The 20524-nt window shown below is 44.1% G+C and overlaps 2 protein-coding genes across 8 annotated transcripts in view; both read left to right on the top strand.

Annotated features, from left to right (window-relative positions):
* RALGAPB (Ral GTPase activating protein non-catalytic subunit beta) overlaps positions 1-12746 on the top strand; it is a 107218-nt gene extending 94472 nt beyond the window's left edge. For all 7 annotated transcript variants that reach the window (XM_036824626.1, XM_036824624.1, XM_036824623.1 and 4 more), the window contains 6 exons: positions 997-1119; positions 2377-2513; positions 4210-4318; positions 5095-5173; positions 7672-7820; positions 8659-12746. In XM_036824626.1, coding sequence (XP_036680521.1) covers positions 997-1119; positions 2377-2513; positions 4210-4318; positions 5095-5173; positions 7672-7820; positions 8659-8852 — 791 coding nt within the window. In that variant the 3' untranslated portion in view covers positions 8853-12746. The remainder of the gene's footprint in view (positions 1-996; positions 1120-2376; positions 2514-4209; positions 4319-5094; positions 5174-7671; positions 7821-8658) is intronic.
* Positions 12747-13690: 944 nt separating this feature from the next.
* On the top strand, positions 13691-19027 carry ADIG (adipogenin). Its single transcript, XM_036826647.1, has 2 exons — positions 13691-15158; positions 18915-19027. Exons 1-2 carry the CDS (start codon positions 15032-15034, stop codon positions 19025-19027), a joined length of 240 nt encoding a protein of 79 aa, XP_036682542.1. The 5' UTR covers positions 13691-15031.
* The last annotated feature ends 1497 nt before the right edge of the window (positions 19028-20524 follow it).

Raw genomic sequence — 20524 nt, 5'->3', positions numbered from 1 at the left:
TTAGATGAGGAATTTTCTATTTTTAATTATGATTGAGTTTCAGCATCTTCTCATATTTTTATTTCTTACCTGAGAACTACTTGTTCATTTCCTCTTCCCAGTTTTTTGTCAGGTTGTTGATCTTTTATGTATTAAGGGCAGGGCATTGTGTTCATTTTAATTGAAAACTATACTAGCTCTCAGGAGTGTTACTTTTGTTAATTCAATCTTGCTGGCTTAGAGCAGATACTATTACTGAACTGCCTGTACACTTTCATATTATATCACTGATCACTGGAGAAAGTGGAACAGAAGCAAAGCTGAGGAGCAATAGAGAGAGACCAGGGACAGGAAATGCCTTGAAAGCAAGAGTACACACACGCAGGCATCTGTCCCCCTTCCCTTCAGAGGGACTGTAGTAGTCTTCTCCCTTTTGATTACTGTTACCTCTTCCAAAAAGACTGTTCCCTAAATCTGCCTTATACAGATGAGCTAAAGGTCCTGCTAATCAAAAGTGGTCTGATTTAGAGTAGTTTCAGAAAGTATGAAATTAAGATTTTATGATTTAAAGTTAGTGTACGTGCACCACAACTACTGAGCCTGCACGCCACAACTACTGAGCCCATGTGACACAACTACTGAAGCCCGTATGCCTAGAGCCCGTGCTCCACAACAAAGGGAAGCCACCACAATGAGAAGCCCGTGCACTGCAACGAAGAGTAGCCCCCGCTCGCTGCAACTAGAGAAAGCCCGCACGCAGCAACGAAGACCCAGCACAGCCAAAAATGAATAAATAAAATAAATTTTAAAAAAGTACGACCTCTAATTTAAAAAATAAAGTTAGTATAAAGACATTTAATGAACATTTATGGTTTATTCTTCTTACACATTAATTGGTTCATGTTGAAAATGTACCTTCTATTTATTATCACTTTATTAACCAGTTAAAATTTCATGAAGCAGGATATTGGTTTTCCCCACTTTTTAGAGCAGTAATGTAGTGTTTCTCATTCCTAGATGAAGTGATTTCCTCTGAAGATGCTGGGGCTAGCATTTTCAACGGACAGAAGAAGGTGCTGTATTATGCTGATGCCCTTACGGAAATAGCTTTTGTGGTTCCTTCTTCTGTGGAGTCCTTAAGTAAGGGCATTTTTTTGTATGGAACTATTTTTGTATTCACTGGTTTGTGCAGTAGTATTGCATTGGGGGAGATTCTGAAGCCATCCAAGACATTCTTCAGCTTCGAAGGCATGATAGCTTTTAGATTATGCAGAGGTACAGGATGTTATCCCCTCTTAACTAAAGGAAAGTAGTTAAAAACAAGAAGACTGGCCCTCTAATAATAATTTTTAAATAAAGGAGATCCACTTTGGCCCATTTTTTAACTTTTTTTAATCTGATTAATACATAGAAGCCCTATTTTCCAGTTTATTCATTTCTTTCTCTAATTATGAGTAAGCCCTCACCTGCTTCCTTGTTTCCATGTGAGAGCCTTTATACGGAACCCCAGAGAATACTGCAGTTGGAAGGCTCTCATGACGGCATCTGGCTGATCTTCTAACGCTGAGGAGGAGAAACTTCAGCCTAGAAAAGGTGGTGATTAAGCCTCTTCTTCTCAAGGATCAGGAGTGATCATTACTTCTCAGTCTGAATTCTTAGTCTTATTTTGCCTAGAACCTTTGCTTCCTGCAAATTAAACTCATTTCTTTGTGCCTGACCAGGCAGTAGGTGGAAAACTTCAGCTTCTTCATTGAGACCATCCATAGGATAGGATGCTGCACATCACACTTGGATGATCTCATCTCTAGGCTAATGACTTGTTGTGTACCCTAGCCTACCTAGGCAGCCTCCTAACCTTTGTATTTGGACCCTTAATTTTGCACTCTAGGCCCCTCTCTGTCTCTTACTCTGGGGCCAGTTGTGTCCCTGGCAGGAGGGGCCTTCCATGGTCCAGGTCAGTGTCTTAGCAGCTGTTTGCCTTCATGTCAAGGCTGTGATCTACCACCTGAATTCCAGAAGCCAGGCCCCATCTGTCCTCTATGAACTGAGTCCCTGCCTGGTGTCTCTGGCCCAGCCTGTTTGCACCAGCTCAGTAGAGCCAGAGCCAGCAAATTACGGCACACAGGCAAAATTCAGAACACTAAGAATGGTATTTACATTTTTAAAGGGTTGTAAATAAAATACAAAGAAGAATATGCAGTAGAGACCTGTATAGCCAGCAAAGCCTGAAATATTTATTACCTGATCCTTTGCAGAAAAACTTTGCCAACCCTTGCTGTAGAAGCAATGCTTTGCTTAAGTGACTTAGGTTGGAGTGTTAGCATAACTAGTTTAATAAACACGTTTGCTCTAAAGAAGTAGTAGTTATTATAATTATTTTTTTTCTTTACGCTATAGCTGATTCGTTGGAAAGTAACATCTCAGACCAAGATAGTGATTCAAATATGGATCTTATGCCAGGAATTCTGAAACAGCCATCCCTGACGCTTGAGCTTTTCCCTAATCACACAGACAATCTTAATTCCTCACAGAGGGTAAGTCACTTTGTTGATAAACCTCCAAAAATTTGTAGTGAAATGGAAGTAATTATAGAATCGCACCTGAAAAGCTTTTAACTTTAACCCAGAGAGTAATTATAGCAGTACTGATTCATTAGTATCTTAATTTTTTTTAATCAAATTCTTATGATTTTCTTTTTTTCAGCTTGCAACAAATATTTAATTTTAATTCAGCCTTTGTTGTTTTCCTTGATTTAGCCATTTCAGTTCCATGCTCGGTTCTTTCACCCATTCCGTCTCAAGCCTAGCTTTTTATTTGGTCCCTAAAATATCCACTAATGGTACAACAGTTACTATACATTTCATAGCATTAATCATGCAAAATTCAACTTAAGTCTGACAACATACAGATGATAGCATTTTGAAGAATCACCCAGTGTTTGAATAAATGCACTGAGTGAGGCAACACAGCAGCTACTACAAGAAGACAGCATTTTACTTTTATCCTTTTTTCTTACCTTTTCAGATGTTATGTCTTATCTGTGTCCTCCCCTCATGTTATGTCTTAATCCTTACTGGAAAGTGACCAAGTAAGTGATAACAAGAGTACAGGATCAGTTTACAGGTGTAAGAAAATTGATTTAGAACAAATAATAAAGAAGACGAAGTGTAGTGTAAACTTTTCTGAAGCCCTTCTTCCATTGTAAAGGGGTTTAATTTGGCTCTTTCTACACTTAAAATTACTTTTAACGTAAGTATTTGCTTAAAAGAATATGGGAGAGGTTCACCTTTAAAATTGATTTAGGAAAAAAAGTTAACTTACATAAAACTCTCTGAAGTAGACTGATTTTGAAAATCATGAGTTGCTACCTTTAAAAAGGTTTCACAGAACACAGTTTGGAGAAGAACAAGTCAGGTAATGCAGAATTTTAGTCAGATCTAATAGTCAGGGATTGCTACTCATTTTCTGAATGCCAACGTGGTTACGATCAGAAGGGAACTTCCTCAACCTGAAACAGAACTCTACTAGAAACCTGCAGCTAACATTATACTTACACATTATTCTGAAAGCTTTCCCCCCAAATGGAGGCAAGGATGTTTGCTCTCACTACTTCTATTCACAAGATAGTAGAGGTTTTATGCAGGGAAATAAGAAAAAGAAATAAAACACATAAAGCTTGGTTATTTCTTAAAATCCAAAGAATGACAACTCTTAAAGCACCATGTTTTTATATACCACATACTTTGCAGACTACTAACAAACTTAAGGAAAGAAAAATCATATCATTATATCAGTAGATACAGGAAAAGCTGTTGACAAGAATTCAACACTGAAAGGATCCCCAGGCAAATCAGTGATGTTGCTATGATGGAAAAATCGTACTGCTTTCTGACCATAGAGATAGACTCAGATCCTTTTTAAGTACTCAGTAAGACATTGCATCAAATTTTATTTTTATAACTATAATTGTTTAGTGTTCCTTATCTTTTTTTCATTTGAAGTTTCTAGACCTTCATTTCCTTGTTCTAGTTTGAGACTTGATAAACAGAGGAACCAAAGAAGGGCTTTTCTGCAAACATATTTTATACTTTTTTCCAGAAATGACTTCCCATGACGTGATCCTTATTTCACTGGGTAGCTTGATGAATGTATGGTTGTAGTTTTATTAAGCCAGTGTTTTTTATTTGTTTGTTTTTCTTCCCCTCTTCTGCTTTTCTCTGCCTCATATAGCTCAGTCCCAGTTCCAGAATGAAGAAGCTGCCTCAGGGGCGCCCTGTGCCTCCCCTTGGACCTGAGACAAGAGTTTCTGTAGTCTGGGTGGAACGCTATGATGATATAGGTACTGTGTAAGCACTTTGTCCATAAATAAGATTATAATAGGATGACGATGACTTGTTAAATGTCTAAAGGGAGTGGCAGCATAGGCCCTATATGGTGGCCAAGAGCTGGGACTGGAGTTCAGCAAGCCTGGATTTCATTAAGCCTTAGGTCACTCATCTGTTAAATGAGTGATCCAGCACTTATTTCATAGTTGTGAAGATTTGATGAGACTCATGGTTACAAAAAGCCTTTAGCTCTTCTTGGTATGACAGTTACTGGTTTGTGGCCACTTGGTCCCACTGCATGTAGCCCCCAGTTACCCCAGAACCTCTGGAAAGGAGAAGGGGGAACACCTCCCTCACCCTCTTTCCACAGACCCTACTGTCTTATTTTAGTGTAAAGACTAATTTGTCCTTAGGGATTCTGCTATGGATATGTTTCTCATGATTTTTATGTAAGCTGCATAAGAACATTAGAAATGTGTATTTATCCTAGAATCTCATCCAGCTCAGAGTTTATAAGAAAGTTGTGATAGTTGCTTTCCAGAACTTCTAAAGCTATTTCCAAGCCCTCCAAGACTATAGATTATGTTCTGTAAAAACTCTCTGCTTTAGATGAACTTACCTAAAATATGTCTTAAGGGAGAATTTTTTTTTTTAATTTGTGAAGAATAGTTAGGATTATATATTTTAGGATAGTGCAGTCCATATATTTGTTGCCCGCTATGTGAAGAGATTAGGAAAATAGGTTTCCTAGGAGGGAGATATTAATTGTAATGCTATGATTTTCTTCCAGAAAACTTTCCCCTCTCAGACCTGATGACAGAAATCAGTACTGGTGTGGAAACTACTGCAAATAGTAGCACTTCTCTGAGGTACGCTCTTTACTTGCTTGAAGTTTATCAGCATTGTGTTTAAGCGTAGAGAAACCTATTTTTTACAATATGTTGATTGCAGTTTAATTAAGAGATAAAGACTTTAATGAAACAAAAGGGATGAAGGCAGTAAGAAGTAAACATAATTAGGGGAAAAGAATCAGAGAGGAGTTTGTAGATTAATGCACAAGGTGATCAAATTAGCAAGGATTTTTTTTTTTTTTTTTCTTTAAACATCTTTATTAAAGTATAATTGCCTTACAATAGTGTGTTAGCTTCTGCTTTATAACAAAGTGAATCAGTTATACATATACAATAGGTTCCCATTACTCTTCCCTCTTGCATCTCCCTCCCTCCCACCCTCCCCATCCCACCCCTCTAGGTGGTCACAAAGCACCGAGCTGATCTCCCTGTGTTATGCGGCTGCTTCCCACTAGCTATCTATTTTACATTTAGCAAGGATTTTTAAATGGCATAATTAATTGCTGTTTAAATTTATCTGAGGCAAAAAGAAAGACGGAGAAGTGGAGGCAATTAAGTATCAATGAAGGCTGATAATAGAGTAGCAATATTAGATAGAAATAATGGAATTAAATTGGTCAAAACATTCTGGATAGATAGCAGTTAAAATATCCTCATCACATAGGAGCTATTTAATGGAAAAATATTTCTAAGTAAAACATAATACTATATTATAATATTAAGATTTTTATTTTAACTTTTCATGCACAAAAAGGATAAAAACAGAATAATATGATTCTAGGAATAGTAAGAATGTATCTGTGCGGCTTTTACTGTTTCAAAGCTTTTTGCTTGCTTGTCTTTGGTTTAAACAAATAATTTATATCAAGCTAAACTTGATATTTTAACTTTGAATAAGTTCCTTCTGTTTCCATGATCTGGTTTGTATTGCACGTGAGATGAATTTAGATTACTGTTGTAGAAATGAAGTCAGTAAAGGTGGTTTATTTTAACATTATCATATTAAATTTCTAGAATAGGGCAAGTCATTCTTAAAACTTCCATGTTTGTTTTGGTTTTTTTTGGCCACACCGCGTGGCATGCGGGATCTTATTGACAGTTCCCCGACCGAGGATCGGAACCCGTGCTCCCGGCAGTGGAAGCATGGAGTCTTAACCACTGGACTGCCAGGGAAGTCCCCATGTTTTTTATGCTAAAGTATTTTAAAGCAAATTACAGATTTTCTAACATTCTAAATATGCACCTCTGAAGATTAAGAACACTTTTCAAATAGATAAAGATAACATTATCACAGTAATAAAGTTAGTAGCAATTCCTTAATTTCATCTAGTAGCCAGCTCACATTCAAATTTCTCCATTTTCCCTAAAATAGTCTTTATAGCTGGTTTGTTTAAACCAGCATCCATTTCATCCATCTGGTGTTAATTCCTACAGTCTCTCTTAATACAGAACAGTCCTGTTTTTCTTTTTTTCGTCCATGACAGTGACTTGCTGAAGAGACCAGGATAGATTTCATGAGGGGTACTTTTCTAGAACTAGTTTGGAAGAGAACTTTTAAGTCTCTTGTACTGTTTGTTGTTGTTTTAATCTTTTTAGGGTCAAAAGTTGTAATATGATTGGACTGTAAAATTTGTGTTTTACTAGTAGTTTAGCAAAGTTTAGAATTTGTCTTGGGGACAGAATTAGTATAGGATTGGTTTTTATTAAATGTTTTAAAATATTGACTCACTGTCCCTTTGGCCAAAATCACTTTAGAAAGCAAGCTCATTGTGTTGCAAAACAAAAACAAACCAAAACCCTGGCATATAGCATTGAAGAGTAACATGGGTACCTCTAGATGCATTGGCATAGCCCCGACACATGATGTGTAATTCAGTCTTCTAAAGGTACGGTTGCTGACCTTGGCAGCTGTGTTACCTGTTCAGAGACTTTGAGGGCTTTGACTGTGATAAGATTCAGCCATTTATCACCTCTGCTGAGGAGGACACTTGCAACTGACCCAGACTAAGGTCCTCCCGACCTCTTTCCCCAGCCCCTAAAAAAAAATCATATCAGGGATTCCCATAGTGAGCCTAAACTGTATTCCCACTTCTGCTCTGAGGTGCCAGCATTGACTGTGGTGGAATTCCCTGCCCTCTGGCCAGCCGCACTTTTGTTCCCTACAAGAAGGAGGAACTAAGTAAAAGTCCCATGGCTGGTTGCTATTGATGGTTCCCCACCATACATTTTTCTGGCCTTTCCTTCCACCCCGTGTCCCCAGTGGCTTTCTAAGCACAATTTTTAGCCCCTTTTTTGGTCAGCTTCAAAAGTCCAACCCCAGTGATAGGTAATTAGGGTCAGGTGTTGGTGTGGGGAGCTTCACCATGGGCTCCCAGAAAGAAGATTCTGAGCAGACTGATCACTTGTCTCTTCTCAAATACTGCCTGGCAGTAAGTCCCCTTGGTATTCTTATATTACACATGGGGGACTTCAGCTCTTGAATATCTGGGGTAAAAAGAGTTTTTTCTTTTCTTAAGATCTACTGCTCTTGAAAAAGAAGTTCCTGTCATCTTCATCCACCCTTTAAACACTGGATTATTCCGGATTAAAATTCAAGGAGCCACTGGAAAATTTAACATGGTCATCCCTCTTGTGGATGGGATGATTGTCAGTAGGCGAGCACTCGGTAAGCTTCATATGTGGCTGAAGGATTGAATTTTCTTTTCATTTCTTTTTTTAAAAATAAATTTATTTATTTATTTATTTTTGGCTGTGTTGGGTCTTCGTTGCTGTGCGTGGGCTTTCTCTAGTTGCAGCAAGCAGGGGCCACTCTTTGTTGTGGTGAGTGGGTTTCTCACCGCAGTGGCTTCTCTTGTTGTGGAGCACAGGCTATAGGCGCGCGGGCTTCAGTAATTGTGGCACACGGGCTCTAGAGCACAGGCTCAGTAGTTGTGGCGCACAGGCTTAGTTGCTCCGCGGCATGTGGGATCTTCCCAGACCAGGGATCAAACTCATGTCCCCTGCATTGGCAGGCGTATTCTTAACCACTACGCCACCAGGGAAGTCCCATTGAGTTTTCTATTTTTTTTTCTTTTTTTTTTTTTTTTTTATTTAACATTTTCATGAACCAAAAAGAAGTATAAATAAGGAAATGGTGATATTACTTAGTAGGTCCCACGTGTAGAAAATCCTGTGGCTCTTGTTAAAAGGAAGCATGTTTGGTTCTGTTTTGAAGTGTGCTTAATCTGCTAAGTACGAGCACAACTATAATTCACAAACTTCCAGTCCTGGAAAACGAGCATAGTTGTTTACAGTCCAGGGCAGGAGATGGGTTGTCAGGCTAGATTTTGATTTTGTTTTTCCATGTCATTGTGTGTTTCTTCTGACAGTTTTATCTTAGTAAAGCTCTGTCTCTCTGGGGACAAGGAGTTTTGCAAATGGAATGAAATAGTTTGAGTTTGCAGAGAATAGTTCACTTGAATACTGATAGTTCACCTAGCTGACTAAAACCCTCTGTTTTCAAGGTTTTCTGGTGAGGCAGACTGTAATTAACATTTGTAGAAGAAAGAGACTGGAAAGTGACTCCTACAGTCCACCACATGTCCGCCGGAAACAGAAGATCACCGACATTGTCAACAAGTACCGGAACAAGCAGTTGGAGCCAGAGTTTTATACTTCACTTTTTCAGGAGGTTGGACTCAAGAACTGTAGTTCTTAGACCACTGTCTGTCTAGGACTATTGAACTCTAGTTTGGAGCTATAATATCAAAGCAAAACAATTTGATAGGTGATCACTGTAACAATAAAACAAATCACTCCCCAAGAGCTTACTGTTTAATCACCAGAATAGAAGAGACACATTATAAACCCATCTGAGAGAAGACTTTTCGGCTTTTTAGTGAAATGGGCTCCCAGACACAATCATATTCCTGCTGGTAATGATGATATACGTTTTAGCCATAAACTTTCTTTTAAAAGTGGCAATTTTAGTTAAATATAAGCCTTTTGAGGAGAAAGGCTTTTATGCATCTCAGTTAAACATGTGCATTGGTAGTTTCAAATTTGCAAATTAGAAGTTGAAGATAGTTTTATACCTCACTTTTTAGGAGGTTGTGCTCAAAAGTAAAATCTGTCTCAGAATCTTCCAGGACATTTAAAGACTCGTGTTGATAGCATGGAGGAGAAGGAAGGAAACCTCAACTTTCTGCTCACTCGTAGGTCCATTTGTCATCCAGCTGTCATCCAAATGTCATACTGACGGGAAAGAACTTAAGTGTTTTTTGCTCAGATAAGAAGTCTGAGATTAAAATATTTCATAGTCTCTCTCCACATTTCAAAAAGTTACTCTCATCACTGCAAAGGGTCTGTCTGAAGGCCTCAGTTTCTGGGCAGCCCAGGAACAGATCTAAAATGGAAGCATGGCCCAGTCCTTTAATGAGGATACAAATGGAGTTTGTGGAGTTAAGTTAGAAGACGGCTTTGATGCCTCCACTCTCTCCGTTATTGTCTAGCTCCGTGACATTATGACAGGTTAACCATTTGTAATTCCTTGGTAATTTCTTGGTTAAATATTAAGAAATATAAATTCACAGCAAAGGTTAAACATTATTTGGTTTCATCCATTGTCTCTTATTTCAGGACCAAGCAGGAAACTGCAGTAGTTTATGAAGGATTCTAATTTGGGGTTCAGGAAATAGCCTCTCAACGCTACTAATTCAGATCTCTCCCAGAGAGCTACTAGATTTCATCATAATTGACAGACATTAGTGACCACCTCCTTGGGTGGCTTGCTTTTAGAAATGGCTGTTGTCATATTTTCTGGACTTTGCTGGCTGAAGGCACAACAAATCCCTGCCCGGGTTTTTGAAATACTTCTGTTACCTCGCTGCTACTTTTCTGCCAGGGATAAATGTTTTGAGGTGGCCAGACCCAGAACCTCCTTACAAGGATTCCTGTTACAGTGCTAGCATATACACTGCTCATTTCTCCTATTCTTGTGTGCTTTCTTCTTTATTAAGATTATTTTATGTTAAGAAAATAAGTGACATTTAAAAGTCCAAAGAGGAGTGATCACAGTTGTGTAAGGGGTGATTTCCCACTTGAACTCTGATGTCAGTAGATTCTGTAGGTCAGGCCTACAATGGTCTGTTTGGTTTGATGTTTTGGTAGTTTAATTAGAGGGTGGGGAATAGTATAGGACCTAATTCCCTGTGCAGATATTTCTATTCCAGAAGTACATGTTGATATCTGTGAGCAAGAAACGGCATAGCAGCTCTTGGTTTTAAGTTTGCCGTACCTTTTTCTTCATGTTTGTTTTAAGCTCAGGTAAAAGTAATCTCCTCCTTCTATGACTCCAGTTTCCATTCAGGGTATAATATTATTCAGTAATTGATTTTCTTTTTAATCTGGGCAATAAATTGATGTTTCCAGATGGTAGCATGGGGGAGGGGGTTGTATGATTAGCACGTTCTACCCTAAAAATGTTTTAGTAGCTCAGCAGGTGTAAAGTGAGGTTTAACAACTTTCATGGAAATTCCAGATTGACATTTCATGGGAAAAAATAGGCCCTTGTTCTGATGGATGTGGACAAAGAAGGCTATAAATTAATGTGCAACTTATAACATTCCAGAGGTTAAAAATAACTGATGTAGGTGTACCTCTTCAGTGTGACTCTTCAGATAACACTTTTACCTTTGGCATAGTTCTGCTGTCAGCAAAATGTACGGTGGTGTGTGTGTTGGGGTGGCCTTCCTGTTGCTTCAGTTTGCTCTAATTTCTGACAACTCTTTGTAATTCTAATGGCTTTGATAAGTCAGTGAACAACCATGTTGAATGCATTTATGATCTGGGAGACTTTGTGGTCCCCCAGGGAAGGAGGGATGGATTTAGGACTGTGCTGCTCCCAAAGGCATGAAACCCCAGTGTGTACGGCACAGAGTGTGGGGTACACGTACCTCGTCAGGTGCTGACTCCTTCTGCTCAAAACCACATCTACCTAAAAAGGGAGTGTGGTGAGGACCCTTGGACCTTTCACTAGTGTGGGTTTGAGTTCATGGTCACTAAGTTCTCTCAACTGCCTTTGTAAAAGTCACGTTGAGTACAGTAATGCCAGAGGAGCATATTTAGTCCCTAATAATAATCTTTAGTAGTCCACTTGATAAATTTGCTAACAGAACCTTTGGGGGGAAGCCAGGACCACTTTGGTCTTTGGCTTAAACAGTTTAGTTGCTGCATGTGACAGGTGCACCAGGGTGTGGATGAGTGTGACATTTGTTGACAAGGAAAGCGTTACCCAGGGGACAGAGGCAGGTAGCCCCTCGTAGTCCCTTCTCACATTTGGGGGATAGGGGCTCTCTCCCCCTCTCTGACTGGGAGCACTGAGGACAGAGAGGAGGGCTTTTGCCTTTTCCTGTTCAGCCGGCTCTCTTTTGTCCAGTGCTTCCTTCTAAGACCCCCTCCTGTCCGTTGGCCCTTTGACCTGGATAGTTACATGGTGGTTTGACCCCCTCCTGTCCTGGCAATATATACACAACATGCATGCATGCTGTCCTCCATTTCCAGGTCTTCAGGTCCCCTGAGGCCGCCCATTCTCCTCTGGACTCATTTATAAAAACAAAACACCTACATCTTTGGCCAGTAATGTCAGTTCCCTGCAGGTTGTGTGTGTGAGGCCTTCATGAGTGGTTACTTCCTGTATACACTGAGGAAGCATTTGTCAGACTCTGCAGAGTGATTTTTAGAGAAGCAGTGTCTTCAAGAGTATTTATTTATATTGGAAGGTGGAATTTTACCCAAAGAAAGTGGGAGTCAGCCTTGCTCAAAGACATGTAGATGGTAAAAAATGTATCGGAGGTAATTTGACACTCCTGCTGGTAGTTCTCCATTCAGCATTTTAAAACCTGTTCAGGTTATATCTTCCTAAAAAGAATTGATTTATATGTTTACATGAAATGGTAAGTTGCGTTAGGTGGTCTGTTTTAGGGATTTCCATGACAGCCTCTTTTCCCGAGATGGAGAGATTGGAGGTAATCCACCCGTTCAATGTGGAATCAAACTGTGGGTTCTCAGTAGCTAAAGAAGCCATGTACTGTATAGTGTTTTTCTCGGAGTATCAACTCATGTTTTTCAGATGCTTTTCTTTTTTTAATGGTGAGGGAAAGGTATAATTTGGGATTCCACAGTGCCTTGCATACAGTAGGCGCCCAATAAATATTTGTTGAAGCAAACCAAGTTTCCCAAGTCCTTGTCTCTTGCAGTGACCAAGAACATCTTTCTCCTCTGAAGGGCTTGGCAGTTGTGGCTAAAAAATAAGCAGTATCATTATTTGCTTGAAATCATATACACGATTTGTATGAATTTTGGTATGTTGCCAAGACATGATCTTTTTCTTATTGTATTTTCTGTAAATATTTCTGGCACTGAACTGTAAAGTAAAGGCGAAATGTAAATATGAAGGTGTCCTGTGTACCCTCGCCTCCTGTGTTTCCTCTTCGTCAGTTAGGGAAGAAGGCCCAGAGGCTTGTTTGTATTTATGCAGCCCCTTTGTCCAGAAGAAACCCATGGAATATTGAATGTAATACATTTAGTCAATTAAATTTTAAGGAGATTCTTATCTAAAAATGTCATGTGTGCTTTTGGTTTGCCTCTGGCATGGGTGTGCTTCATAATTTAGATCAGTAGGTTTTCACCCTGGTTTTGTAGAGTATCATTAAATACTCAAAATTTGATAAATTTAAAAAGAAAATTATTTGGCCTTCTAGGCTGGAAGGAGCTTGTGTAACTAAAGCACTGCCAGCAGAGACCCACCTTACAGAGGCTAGCAATTGCTGAGTGGCTGGCTGGCGCTCTGTGTCCTGGGAACAGAAATGCCAGCTGAGCTCCCTGCCTGCAGAAGATCTGAGCTCTGCCAGGGCTGGCCAGTCAGGAAAGCAGAGATGCAGGGGGAGGTCCTCCCGCTGCCCACTGGCCCTTTGAGTAGGGTCTTGGCTGCAGAAGGTTCCATGGGGCCAGATTAACACCTAATGCCTAGGTCACACGTAGGGGGGGGGTGGTACCACTTGAGCAAACAGCTGTGGTGCATGACTCTGCCAAGAGCCACCCCTCCAGCCTGGCACTGACTCCACGTGACAATGCGTGACCCCCCAAACTGCAACTGGAAGCCAGGGCTGCGAGTTGCCTCCCCTGCAGGTGTGTGTCCACACCTGCTTGCCTCCTCACTACAGGACCTGCTGCTGGGTTCTGGTGGCCAGGGGGGCTTAGCCCTGGGCTGACTGCACGGTGGTCCTGTTTTGGGGTCTGGCAAGGATATGTGTGTTCGAGCCTTTCTCAGCTGTGCTGCTCAGCTCTTTCTGACCCCAGCCCCTTCAGAACCCAGTGCCAAGGGACTTCCCTGGTGGTCCAGTGGCTAAGACTCCATGCTCCCAATGCATGGGCTCGGGTTCGATCCCTGGTCAGGGAAGTGGATCCTGCATGCCCCAACTAAGAGTTCGCATGCTGCAACTAAAGATCCTGCGGGCCACATTTACAACTGGCACAGCCAAAAACGAACAAACAAACAACAGTGCCAAGAAATCACCCCAACCCAGACCACCCAGCTCTTGGTCTTGGCCCCTGGGCCCTGAGTGGCACAGCTTGCCAGGCTACCGTGTTTCATGGATGCACATTCTAATACCATCTGCCCTGACCCTCCTCTGCTGGGGTCTCAGGTCATTCCACAGCTGGGCTAAGACTCCCTTTAAACACACTGGCCCTGCAAACCCCAGCTGTCCCTGCCCCCATTTTTACTGTGGCTGGACCCCTCTTACCCTTCTCCCTGGGCCAGTGTCTTCCTCTAAGGGGGTCCTTCCACTCCATGTCTCCCCTAGGTCTACCACCCACTTCCTACAGCTGCTCCCCCAACCTGGAACGGGGTCTGCCTGACTTTCCAACCTATGCTCCACGAGATGCCGTGGTCTCAAAAGCAAGTCGGCCTCAGACTGGTTGCCCATTGATGTGTGGAGTCCGAGCCTCACCCCCTGGAGGTTCTGACTCAGCAGAGCAGGGTGAGCATGCCAATCGGCATGTCTCATAAGTACCGTCCAGCCCCCTCCGCCCCTCTGCTGGCAGTGGCTGAGGCAGGTGGGCCAGCTGGAGAATACCACGCTTCTGCCTTCCTGCCCTCCACAAGCAGCAGCCGCTCTTCGTGTGGACTTCCCGCACCCACCAGGCTCCCAGCCTGGCCAGAGTCTCCCTCCAGCTTAGGGGCTCTCAGGCCCTGGGAGGTCCAGCGCCTCCTTCCTGTCGTGGGACCTGACGTGGAGATTTACTGACTACTCCGTAATGAAGGAATGACAGAGGCGAGGGGGAGAGAGAAGCTCAGCATTTGGGGGTGTCTTGCCCACTTGGGAGATAAAGGAACAAGGTTAAAGTCTTAGAAGCTCTTCACTGAAAACCCTAATAAAGAGAGATGCAGAAGCTTCCAGATTAAATAACAGTCATTTACTGAGGGCCTTGCTGGCTCCAGAAGGAATATGTGACCTCAGATATATGAACACCCACCTGGGGGCAATTTGTATCCACTTTTCTAACTTTTAGCAGCTTGGTGAGGTAAGGATTATTTCCATTCTGCAAGAGGGTCGGGGAGGTGTCACGTGAACCCACAGCATCTTATGAGGATTCAAACCCAGGCCTGGAAGCCTGGGCTTTTGTTCTCAGTCAGATTGTCCCACTACCCCTGCTTCTGCCCACTCGTCCAAAACAGCTCTCTCTTCAGCTGCCTGAAGGACCTTGTGGTTTCCTTATTACGCCACCCGTTCAGTCACAATTGGGCTGAGAGCGGAGCGTGGCTCGGCCCGCCAGGTCCCCAGGGCATCCCTGCCAGCCCAGCCCAGGCCGGCCTGGCCTAACCACACACACACCATGAAGTACCCTCTGGTGCCGCTGGTGAACGAGCTGACGTTTTCTTTCCTGGTGTTCTGGCTCTGTCTGCCCGTGGCTTTGCTGTTGTTCTTGCTGATCGTCTGGCTACACTTCTTACTCAGCCAAGGTGAGCTGCCCAGGTCGGGCCCTAATCCTGGAGGCTGGGCAGGACGTGGGATAGGGTGGGAGTCCCAGAACAACTGCCGAGAGAGGGTTGTCCTTCAGGCAGAGGGGTTTCCTGCTGGCTCCGAGTCGACAAGCAGTCACCTGCAAGAGAAAGCATTGACTTGGTAGTTTAGCGTTTCTTAACCTGGAGTCCCAGAGTGAATCCTGAGTTTGGAAAACAATATGTATGTGTGCACATCTGTCCCTTCAGGGCCACTGCTAGCATATAAGGTCTCTGGTACATATGAAATTATTGTGAATGTGATTGCGAATTTAGTTAAGATATTCTAGATAGAAGATAAAACAATTTATTACTTTTGGGCTATAATATAAATATATTTGTGGCAAAATAAACGTGGAGCAGAAATGTACTTGGAATTGGTTATCGTGTATACAGAATTCATATTATTTCTGAAGAAGCAGTAGTCATGTACCACCGGTAATAGAAGCTATTATTATCAAAATGTGTATGTAAACTATATATATACAGAATAATGGAACTATAATTTTTGTGTGAAATATGGTGTCAAATGTAAAATGTATGTTTCAGCATGGCAGTAAATGCTTTCTGTTTTTGTGACCAATCATTAATTTAGAAGGAACTGAATCTTTATAATAAATAAATAAATACACACACAAAGAGGTGCCCCTTCAGGGCCACAGCTAGCACATAAGGTCTTTGGTACAAATCAGAAAGAGGTGGCCCCTCTGGGCAGATGAATTAGTAAAAGATGTCCCTCCCTGTGAATGCAGCCAGGGCACAAGGCTCGGTGAGCAGAGTATGGGCTGGCTTTCAGCCCCTCTCGGCCCTCAGCCCTGTGCTTTTGCAGTCAACAACCAGCTCGATGGGTACAGCAGCCTTCAGCATTTAGCAGGTGCCCAGAGACCACTCACACAGTTTCCTGCCCAGAGCACACATCAGGGAGGATCTGGGTTTCTGTGGGACACAGGATCACGGAAGCTGACCGACATCTGTCCTGAACTCAGCATGCCACCCAGAGGAGTGGGAGGCAGGGCGAAGCAGGCCTGAGAGAGGCTGGAAGCGGTGGGCCGGTGGGGACGGGGGACAGCCTGGCCACGTGGCAGGAATGACACTCTGCTCCTCAGGTGTCCCGTCTCCCCCGGCACTCTCGTCACCTAGGGCCCTCTTCCTGGGGACTGCTTGACCTCCCACCTCCTGCTCAGTAGCCCCATGACCTTTGACCACCTGGGCAGGGAGGGCACTGAGTGTGCTGCCAGCTCTGCTCAGATGGTGCTCAGACAAGCTGAGCAGTTCACCCCCAACTTGCCCCATGATCTCACATGTAGGGGCTGGCAATTGTGCAAGTGTTAGGAGTTCCTGGCGAGAGCTTCCAGAAAATGTTTGTTTAAAGTGTGTTCTCCTTCTGTTCCCAGGGTGGACGGCAGCCCTCCCTGAGGGCCAGTGTTGGGTAGGAGGCAGAACCCTTGCCTGCAGTGGCTATAAAATCCCGTTTCTCCAGAGTCTAGGGGATGTGGGCCGGGTTTCAGCTTTACCCCTTAATCATTCATAACAATAGCTTTTTTGAACACTGTGCTAGGCCTTGTGCTAAACACTTGGTGTACCTTATTTCATTTAATCCTCAGACTAACCCTGTGAAATAATCCTTATCGTACAAGTGAGGAAACTGAGGTTTGGAGAGAAGTTACCTGTCCAGGGCCACACCCTTAAGAGTGCCGACTGTCCAGTGTCTCACCTCGGCTCTGACACCTACCAGCTGTGTGACTTGGGGCAAATCCTCTCTGAGCCCCAGTTTTCTCACCTACAAAATGGAGATAATAACAGTCCCTACCCTTTGGGGCTGTGGAGAGATGCATGTCAGGGGCAGGGTACCTGTACACACACGGCACATAGCAGGTGCTTGGAAGCTGAGAAATAATTCAGGCAGTGTCGGTTTTATCAAGGTAGGAGGAAGTGTAGGCGTGACTTTGGATGGCTTTTCCGGAAGGTGGGACACCTTCCCTGAGGTCCAAGGCACTAATCTCCTCCAGCAATTCGTTCTCCTTGGAGGCCCATCTCTAAGCCATCCACAACCTGCCCTGTCCGACCCCCCTCTCAGACTTTCTCCTGAGAGGCTGTTTACCCACTGACGTCTCACGCGGCGGTTTGAAACAGGTCCTTTTGTTGATTTTGCATTGAAGAGAAACTGTCCTTGAAGTGAGGCAAGCAGCCCTCCCTCAGGGTCCCCGTCGTCTTGGAAATCTCAGTATTACTGTGTTCTGTCTTTGTGCTGAGAATTGGCTCAAACCCAGGGTCTGGACCTGCCAGGGTTTGCGGGGCTGGGGCTCGGGACACCCTGGCCTGGGGTTTTCTATTCTGCCGCGGATCTCTTGATTGGAATCAGTCTGGCCTGGAATCCAGTATGAACAGCCGTCAAGAGGAGCTCTGATTCCCCTCTCCCCACCCCCACCAGGCCTGGCTCAGCAGGGCGGTTTCAGAGCCCAGAAGGCAGAAGGTTGAGCAGCAAGTGCCACGTGGCCCACGAGGATGTGAGGATGCCAATGAGTTTTTCCAAGTGGAGGCTGGAGCAAGTGGGGAGGAGGAGGGAGCTGCCTGGTGAGATGGGTGCAGAGGCAAGAAAAGATGGTTGGCAGCTGAGCCCTGGAGAAGCCGGCCAGGGAGGTCGATGCTGGTCCCCAGCCTGACATAGGGGACGATGAAGACTCCGAATTCCCTGCCTTTGGACAAGGGCCCCCATGGAACCGCACGGGACTGTGGAGCCGGGACCTGCTTTTGCGTCCAGCGCTGCCACCTCCCAGCTGCAGGAAAACCTACACATGTTATTAGATGGGTACCTGAGCTTGCTAACACGGCATATCTCGGGAAGGCAAGGTGAGAAAAGAGGGGGAAGGGGGAGATTATTATTTTTCTGAGTATACTCAAGTTGTTTCACTGGTTACAGAGAAGTAGAGGAGGTTGAAGACAGCCCCTCAGATTTCAGACCAAGAAAAGGCCGAGGGAGTTTCCTGGTGGTCTAGTGGTTAGGATTCGGTGCTTTCACCACCGGGTCCTGGGTTTGATCCCTGGTGGGGGGGTTTGGGGTGGGGAAGGGGGTGTTCTTTTTTTTAAAAAAGGGATTCTACCATATACTTCTCTGCAACTTTCTTGTAATATACCATAGACATCCAGCAAGTTAAAAGATACAGATCTAATGTGGGTGTTTGAAAAGCCTCATGACATGCCACACGTGAGTGTGCCACACTTCATCACCCAGACCTCTCATGATGGACACACACACGGTTTCCAGGGTATTTTAGTGTGTGTGTGCGCGTGTGTGTGTTTCACCATAAAACAGTGCTGTACGGGAAACCATTGGACACATATACTCAGACATTTGTTAATGAATGAACTGGTGGACGGATGGATGAACAGGTGGGTGGGTGGGCTTATGTCTCCTCAGTGTCCCCTCCTGGACCATGCTCAATACAGGTAGGTCATTTGCTCACCCCTAGGGTCCTTCCTCTTCTAGAAGGTGGATGTGTCGTGGGCCAACCTTCTTTCTTGGTCCCTGGTCATCATTCAAGGCCCTAAAGTCTTCCTGAGGTCTTGGGGCTGTCTCATCTGCCAGGATTCTGCCTTGGCCCCCTGGCCTCAGATAAAGCTTCAGGGGATGCCTGGGCCCGGCAGGGGCCTCCTTTAGCATCGAAAATAGGAGCTAGGATGTGACCACCGAAGAGGCCTTGTCTTGTCCCTCCACAGATTCAGAGGAAAATGACTCAGATATTTGCTTTGATTGGGAGCCCTGGAGCAAAGGCCCCGCCAAGTTTTGCCAGAAGACACGCCATAGCCAAGAGGAGGAGAGGCCCTGCTAGTGAGCCTATTCTGCCAGGTGAGGCCCCTCTAAGAGGTGGGGGACTGGAAACAGGAGCCTCAGGGCCTGCCCAAAGCCTAGGGCGGCTGCCATGTTGGAGCTCTTCTCCCTCTACCATGTTGGAAATCTTGCTGTCTCTACCATGTCAGAGAACCTTCTGCCTTATTGTGTGGGAGACCTGTTTTTGCCACGTTAGAGGACCAGTCACCTCTGCCGTGAAGAGTTTCTTTACAAAGGCCCCCCTACCCATTATCTCTAGGACCTCACCTCCCATCACCCTCCTTAGGCTCTTTGCACTGGCTGTTCCCTCTGCCTGGAACCCTTCTCCCCACACATGCCTCACCTCGAAGGGTTCTGCTCAGATGTCACTTTTTCAGTGACAACCACCCACCCTCCTTAATGCTGTAATCTCTTCCCCGCTCTGACTCTGCTCTACGTTTTCTTTTGCCATAGCACTTATTACCCCTGACATGTTCGATAACTGATGTCTCCAAAGCATCCATAGCAATGCCTGACACACAATGGAGGCTCCATAGATATCTGTAAAAGGAAGGAGAAAGACATGATAACAGTAGTAATAGTAATAATAATGGCTGATATTCACTGAGTGTTTAATAAGTACCAGAGCCCGTGCCAAACATTCACAAGCTCATTTACGGAAGTCCTACGGAGAAGATATTATTCTTATCTTCATTTTACCAATGGGAATTCAGAGCGTCAGTGCAGTTAAATAATGTGCCCAAGTATCAGAGCTCTACCCTCACTGAACAGCGAGGACACCTCATCCATCCCAACGGGATTAAATGCCATTTCTATGCCAGTGACTCCAAATGTATCTCACTCTAATCTCCCTTCTGAGCTCTATTATCTGTCCCCTCAATGCCTTTTCATGGCTAGAATGGGATTCTTAATTCCCTTTGCTACCCAACAAAGCAAAACACAGCACCCGATCTTCTGCCAGCTGGTCCCCATCTCCATGAACATCACTGCCGTTGGTTGGTCTAGTTGCTTGAGCCGCAAGCCCGGGAGTCAGCCGTCATGCTTTTCTTTTCCTCCCACCCACGTCCAGTCCATCAGCAAGTCCTAAATGCCATCTCTCATGCGTCCACTTCTCTCTGTCCCCAAGGCCACCATGGCCTGCCCTACCCCAAGGTCTGCCCGTACGTCTCACTCTTGGAGCCCCTGCCTGTCCGAGTGGAGAAGGGAGGTGGTGGCGAGAAGCAGGGACCCTCACTTAACCTCAGTCACACTGACCTTGTCAGGTCATGACCTTGACAGTTAAGAGCCCTTTCCCCAGAAAACACACGCTTGGACACGCACTCAGAGTTTTGTGCTCAGGGCCAGGTTCACAGGTTGTCACCTGTGCAGTCCCACAAGGTCACATGTTCAGAAGAGCCTCGTGCTTCGTTTAATGTTCTGCTGTCGCTGTCTTGAAATTCTTAATTTTTTTTTTTCTTTTGGCTGTGCCACGTGGTTTGTGGGATCTTAGTTCCATGAC

This window comes from Balaenoptera musculus, chromosome 15 (genome assembly GCF_009873245.2).
Source record: "Balaenoptera musculus isolate JJ_BM4_2016_0621 chromosome 15, mBalMus1.pri.v3, whole genome shotgun sequence".
Classification (NCBI taxonomy): Eukaryota; Metazoa; Chordata; class Mammalia; order Artiodactyla; family Balaenopteridae; genus Balaenoptera; species Balaenoptera musculus.
Note: the sequence above shows the minus strand (reverse complement) of the source record. Positions and strands in the feature narration are given on the sequence as shown.